Raw genomic sequence first — 6,818 nt, forward strand, 5'->3', positions numbered from 1 at the left:
AGTGAAGCAGCTGCCTTCTGCTCCTGAAGTTTTCTGAGTAAATTTGTGCAATCCAAATTGCCCTCTATTCCCTATATAGTGCACTACTTTTGACCAGAGCCTATGGGTGTTGAATCTGCGTTTCGACCTTTCTCAGCTCTAACGTGTCATTTAGTCCCATAGGCATAATGTTAAAGCCCTTGATGTATTTCCACAAGCAAGGTACAGAATATGAAACAGCCTCATGATGGTGTTGTCAATATCATTAGAGTTGTTGTGATGAATACAAAACACTTGGATATTAATTAATTAAGGAGATAACTTCACTTTCATCTTAAAAGGCAAAACAGTATGGCTTGACTATACATAACCCATTCTTTCATAATATCATATTTCAAGACGAGTTTAAAAACCAAGGCTAATTTCAAAACGAAAATGCAAAGAGATGCGACATTTGCATGTTGGCACAGCAAAAGATGAGTCATAGGACAAGAGATAATAAAAACACACTAAAAAGCAAAAACATGTTATCCTTATTGACTTAGAACTACACAGCCTGAATATGTAGACGACCAACTGCGTGATGTAGTCAGTGTGTGCCTCAGGAGTCCATGCAAAGGCTAACCTTTGATGCCAGTTGTGCAATCAGCCGAAGACGGATTAGTCTGCATCAATTATTGATATCTAATCACCTGTTTCATAGTTGCTGCAGCAAATTGGCTCAAATTAAGATCCTACGTCTGTACTTTTGAGCAGAGCTCATCAGGGCTACTGTCAAAGGTAGTGAGTGCACTATGAAAGGGAATAGGGTGCCATTTGGGAAGCACATAGAGGCTCAGAGCGGAGGGGAGGGGAGCGGTACAGTGATCCGTGACAGCGCATCCTCAGGCCTCCCTGAGGAGAAGCCTCAGAGCTTTAAAGCCTCAGCCGGATGATGGATCTCTGGGGCTTTGGGAGAGGAAGCAGCCATTCACATCCTCAGTGACAAACCACGCAGCCAGGCAGTGACACACGCAAAACCTCCCAGTAACACTTCTGGGAGATTAGACTCCTTAATCCTCATTTGATTTGATCATTTTGAGTGATGAACAAATTGAAACATGAAAATATAGAAAATGTTCCAACTGGATATGGGTAATGAACGTTAAAGGGTGGGTGGTATCTTTCAGAATGACCCTAATATGATAATGTGAGAGAATTTGAAAATATAGGTGAAATGCTACTCCTAGATCAACATTACGTTAACTTTAGCTCCACCAATTGGTCAAAACTGGTTGAATCAACGTTGTTTCCACGTCATTTCAACAACAAAAAAACATATATTCGATGACGTTGAATCATCGTGAAAAAAACTGATTGGAAATCGCAGAAACTCATCATCAAGGTTAGGAACTTCCGTCTTTTTTTCACCCAACTTTGAACCTAAATCCAATGACAAGGTGCATTTCTTTTGTTGATTTCACGTTGAATTCACATTAGTTGACAACTCAAACAAATGTAAATTAAAACTAGACATTGAACTGACATCTGTGCCCAGTGGGCTGTATATTATGATAATCCACTCAAATCCATTTCAAAACAGAGGTAAAGAAAGAAGCACCCTTATCAGTGATAAGAATCATCTCTGTAACAGTTTCATTGATTGATTTTCCAGATTAGCACCATTTAAAATAGGGCTAAAAGATACAGTAATGTCACAGTGAACATCCAGACACATAAGCCACTGTCTGACACTCCTCTTCAAAGTGTCCTGCGGATCGTGCCCAGTTTAAATCAGCATCAATCCCCCCTGAGCAAAACAAAGGGCAGTCTTATCCATCATCTTCAGTCAATCAGTACACAGCATAGCCAAAGCTAATTTCATTTATTCCATCTGAGAGACAGGGAGGTGTACGGTAGGAAGTCCTCATTTCATAGAAATAGCCTAACGCATTTGCTCTAGTTATAGAATAGGTCTCCACTTTAGGGCTGACAGGTGACTCAGCCCATATCACGGAAGCTGAACACATAACACTGCAGTATTCCATCACGACAGGACAGCTCTGTGTCTGTGTAATAATACACAGCATTTCATTGCAGAGAGAGAGACTGCTGAGCAAAGTGAGGACTCTGCCTGGTGCAGTGGGCTATATTGTTTCTCTGTCTGACTAAATCTGGGAACATAAGACTCCGTTTCTAAGCTGATATGACCATAATACATTTGACGACTGGACAACAACTCTCTCAGCAACCAGAATCAAATGAACCGGTGGCAGCCGGTGAAACCACATTCTGTATGATGTAGGCTATGATGAAACAAACTACACAAATCAATTTGCTATGTATGTATCTCATTAATATTAGGGAAAGAACATAACTGGGCTACATAATAGCACAGGCTTTTAAATATTTATATCAAAATGGATAATTACATTTGATGATGCATCTCAAAATAATGCAATACTTCTAAAAAGTTGGCCCAATAAAAATGGATTGAGATGGATCTGCGAATACTAAAGGACATAAGGTCCAGCATGATCAATTTCTAAAACTAGAACTTTGAGGTTCAGGTAGGGTTGTGTGTAAGTAGGACTGATCTTTAGATCCTCTTGACTGGACAAGACTTGAGTAGACTAGCTGAAGTGGGAAGGTGGTAATTACCAGTTGTAAAGTCTTAAAACCAGTTGGATGCATTCATGTGCTTTGAACTTGTTGGGTAAGGCTGATTGGCTAATGGCCAACAAGCTGCTTCCACCATAAACTAAAAGTACAGCTAACATGCTTGTAAACAAATGACATTGTTTAAAAAAAACATATTAATAGATTGCTTCTAATAAATAATGTTTTGTTGTTCCATTTAACTGCAGAAAATGATGTTATCGAGGTCATTTCCTCAGTAGGTGACGGCAGAGGTCATCATGTGGGACCTCACTGATGATAAACGAGTTTCCCACTTATTAGCGGTTGGAGGGGCGTTCAAGATATTTTCCCCAGTCGTATGTGGTAAATACCACATTCCCACATGGTTGTGAACGCAGCATTAGTCGTGATCTAGGCTGCTTAGAAGCAGCAGCAGTGGCGGCAGTAGCAGTCACATGATGCAACCAAAAGAAGGGAGTGTAGCTGTCGCTCATGCACGTCACTGGAACCGCCTCCGTACTACTACGCATAACTGCAGAAAGCACATGACTGCAGCAACTACGTGTTCTATAATTCTGGTCACGAGAATCGAGTACTATTACAATGACCATATAGCACTGTCAACCCAACTAAATGAACATGCAACAGTATGTAACACAGCAACGAATCTAATTATACAATGCTAATATCACTAATGCGATCAGACCCTGAATGTTTCACCCTAATTATTTTGTTACACTAGACCAGACACTTTTGGGAACTACCGGTAACAAGGTTTTGTAACAATAGCTCGGTGCTTACGCAAACGATTAGCTACGAATACATAATCGCATTAATTTTTCACAGATGGGCACAATATTACGCATTTCTCAATCTCATCGTCATTCTTGCAGCACCTGAAACTCCAAGGACGTCGACTATCATTATCGTTGCATTGAAGTTGCTAAACTTTGAACCGTGAGAGGCGAACTATACAGAAGCAGCAGCGACCGGTCTAGTTGAAATGTCTTTCGTTTTTAGATGGGCTGGTGATGGTAAAACAGTAGGCTAGTCAACACACGCAAATTGCATTATTTTGCAATAACAGTAACATGAATCAAAACATAACCTTGCTTCGTCCCGTAACGACCCATTGTTTATAGATTGTTTGCTATTAACGTAGATAGGATGGAAAAAATTGCATTGTAGTAGTAGAACCAACATAACAAATGCATCAATATTTCTAGATAACGTTAGTCAAACCTTTGTATAAAAGCATATTGCCAACATATCCGTATTTTACAGTTATTTCAATATCAAATGTTTAAAGAGCCACAAGTCACATTCATGCCATTAGTACTAACGTTAGCTACTTGCTGATGTCTCTGATTTGGCACGACTGACGTTAGTAAAACAATTGTAAGAAGGAGTAAAAGTAGAGTAAATGTTTTAAAAGCAACATATAAATTGTTATATCGCTGTTAAAACAAACTAATTTTGCACAAACCCAACTATTAAACTATATGTTTTATGACTTCCTATCACCACGTTGTATGCGCTAATGACATTTCCTTAAAACTCCACGTGAAGCCCAGACGTCAAGGTTTGAAGACGCCGGTTAGCTATAGAGAGCGGAGATGCTTACAGCCAGAGCACACATGAAGATGAAATTACGCATGCTTCTGCGAATAACATGCAAACATGAACCCCCGGCCATGTAGTCCTGACCCTGCACATATAGAATATGAGCATCCCTTACCTGGCTCCCGGAGTTTTCTGTCAGGTAATTGAAGACAAAGGAAGAGAGCTCCTCATCTAACAGTGAAGCGCAGTCCGCCATCTTCTAGAGAATGAGAGCGGAGAAGTCAGAGAGCGGAGTATACAGGCAAAGACTGTAGTACAGTGTGATACAGGTCTGTTCACATGCAGTTGCGGTTAGTCGCCGTTTGAGGGCGTTGTCATAGACTGCTTAGACTGAATACAAATATACTATTACATAGCCTAGTAAGTAATGATGTCATAACACTGTTTGGATAAGCAAATTAGATACATGTACCTACGAAAGGTGCACATCAATCGATGTGTATGCGTATTGTCCTTGACTTATTAAGTAATGCTTGGAAAAACAACACTGATATGAGCAAAATATAATTTTTTTGCCAGGCTGGAATGGACTCAAAATGCGTATGGTGACTACGATGATGACTCATTTACAAGTCAAACAGGCAACGCAAATAATCTGTTTACACAACAAGCCTAACAATTTAAAGTGCTGTATATCTATAACTCATATTTGAACATACTTTTCCATTTTGTTCTATTTTGACACACTCCTGTAATCCATAAAGTGCACAGAATTCAGGGCATTTGCCACCACTCCAAACAGTAGGCCTTTTCTAACACCCATGTTGAGGTCTGTTGCCTGGTTAGGTTTGGCAACCCAACAAATAAATGGGGTCAAAATCAAAATAGAATAAATGGACATTTGTCATTCCTTGCTATTATGCCTACAATATTCCTATTGACGGCAGGTAAGGATATATGGTTTGCTCATTTGGCCCACCTTTGCCCCTCCTGATTGCATATCAGTTGGATCATGTTTCAGGGACAAGTGTAAGCTATGGTTCCCCCATCTACTCCCCAAAGCCCCACTTCATTTATTTACCATTCACAACTCAACACAGGCAGCTAGTGATGCTTATTGTTGGCTTAGCTATCTTATGAAGGTTATGAATTGTACAATTGCCCTAGCAAGGTTTGCACCTGATTAGCTAACTAATTGGTTTGCTCACCACACACACACACACACACACACACACACACACACACACACACACACACAGTCCTTTATGCTTTTGTATGCAGCTGATGCCAGCATGTCACACCACTGGACAGTTTGGCTTAGAACATGACAAGGCCAGGGACAATTGCTGTTACGTCTTCACTCTGTTATGCCACTGTCTAAGAAATCATATATCGGTACTCTCATTCCTATTTTTAGATCCCTTAACCCTTTCTATGACATGTCTTCATCATGTTGTGTTGGACATTTTGTTTAAATAAATGAATCTAAGGATGTTCCAAAAAGAACCCACATAGGCTGGCATTAATGTTTGCCTGTAATCTTCCTGTAATCTTGGCCAAGTCTTCCAGCAATACAGATGAATGTGGGCCAAGCATGTTGCCCAGTATATCAAAGAAGCATAATGTATTTGTCATTTCATTAGAATTTGATTTGTTCTAATATGCTCTATTTGATGTACAGTATTTTTGATGCTCTGTATGTACATTTTAGGTTCTTGAGATGAATGGCTGGTGGTTGGTTGAGTGTCTTGAACTCGAAGTTGAATGTATCCCTGTGCTGACCTAATAGAAGTCCTTGGAAAATAAATAAATCAGCTCTTGGATCTGATTTTCAAGGCAAATAATTAATTAAAATATGTCTTTAGAATGTAATTTCTTGGTTGGTAAATTCCCTAATTCCTAGCCCTTGATCCTAACTGATAAGTAATTCACAAAGACTACACCTCAATGGAGACAATATCACTCAGATTGGGGTGATATCTAAGGAAGTCTCAGGATTTTGCTCGCCTGTGGTACAGTATCTCATGATAAGCTGTAGACCAACATATCTACCTAGAGAGATTTCATCTGTATTTTCATAGCTGTCTACATACCACAACAGACTGAAGCTGGCACTAAAACCGCACTCAATGAGCTGTATTCCTACAATAAGCGAACAGGAAAACGCTCATCCAGAGGCGGCGTTCCTAGTGGCCGGGGACTTTAATGCAAGGAAACTTAAATCAGGTTTACCTAATTTCTATCAACATGTTAAATATGCAACCAGAGGGAGAAAAAAACTCTAGACCACCTTTACTCCACACACAAAGACACGTACAAAGCTCTCCATTTGGCAAATCTGACCATGACTCTATCCTCCTGATTCCTGCTTACAAGCTAAACTGAAAGCAGGAAGTACCAGTGACTCGGTCTATAAAAAAGTTGTCAGATGAAGCAGATGCTAAACTACAGGACTGTTTTGCTAGCACACACTGGAATATGTTCCGGGATTCTTCCGATGGCATTGAGGAGTACACCACATCAGTCACTGGCTTTATCAATAAGTGCATCGGGGACGTCGTCCCCACAGTGACTGTATGTACATACCCAAACCAGAAGCCATGGATTACAGGCAACATTCGCACTGAACTAAAGGGTAGAGCTGCCGCTTTCAAGGA

The 6,818-nt window shown here is 40.2% G+C and overlaps 1 protein-coding gene across 1 annotated transcript in view; it reads right to left on the reverse strand.

The window, feature by feature from the left end:
* Nucleotides 1–4,494, reverse strand: part of LOC115174749 (peroxisome proliferator-activated receptor gamma coactivator 1-beta) — a 56,893-nt gene extending 52,399 nt beyond the window's left edge. Inside the window, exon 1 of the mRNA XM_029733575.1 lies at nt 4,337–4,494. Coding sequence (XP_029589435.1) covers nt 4,337–4,417 — 81 coding nt within the window. The 5' untranslated portion in view covers nt 4,418–4,494. The remainder of the gene's footprint in view (nt 1–4,336) is intronic.
* Between the last annotated feature and the right edge of the window lie 2,324 nt (nt 4,495–6,818).

This window comes from Salmo trutta, chromosome 3, assembly GCF_901001165.1.
Source record: "Salmo trutta chromosome 3, fSalTru1.1, whole genome shotgun sequence".
NCBI classification, from domain to species: domain Eukaryota; kingdom Metazoa; phylum Chordata; class Actinopteri; order Salmoniformes; family Salmonidae; genus Salmo; species Salmo trutta.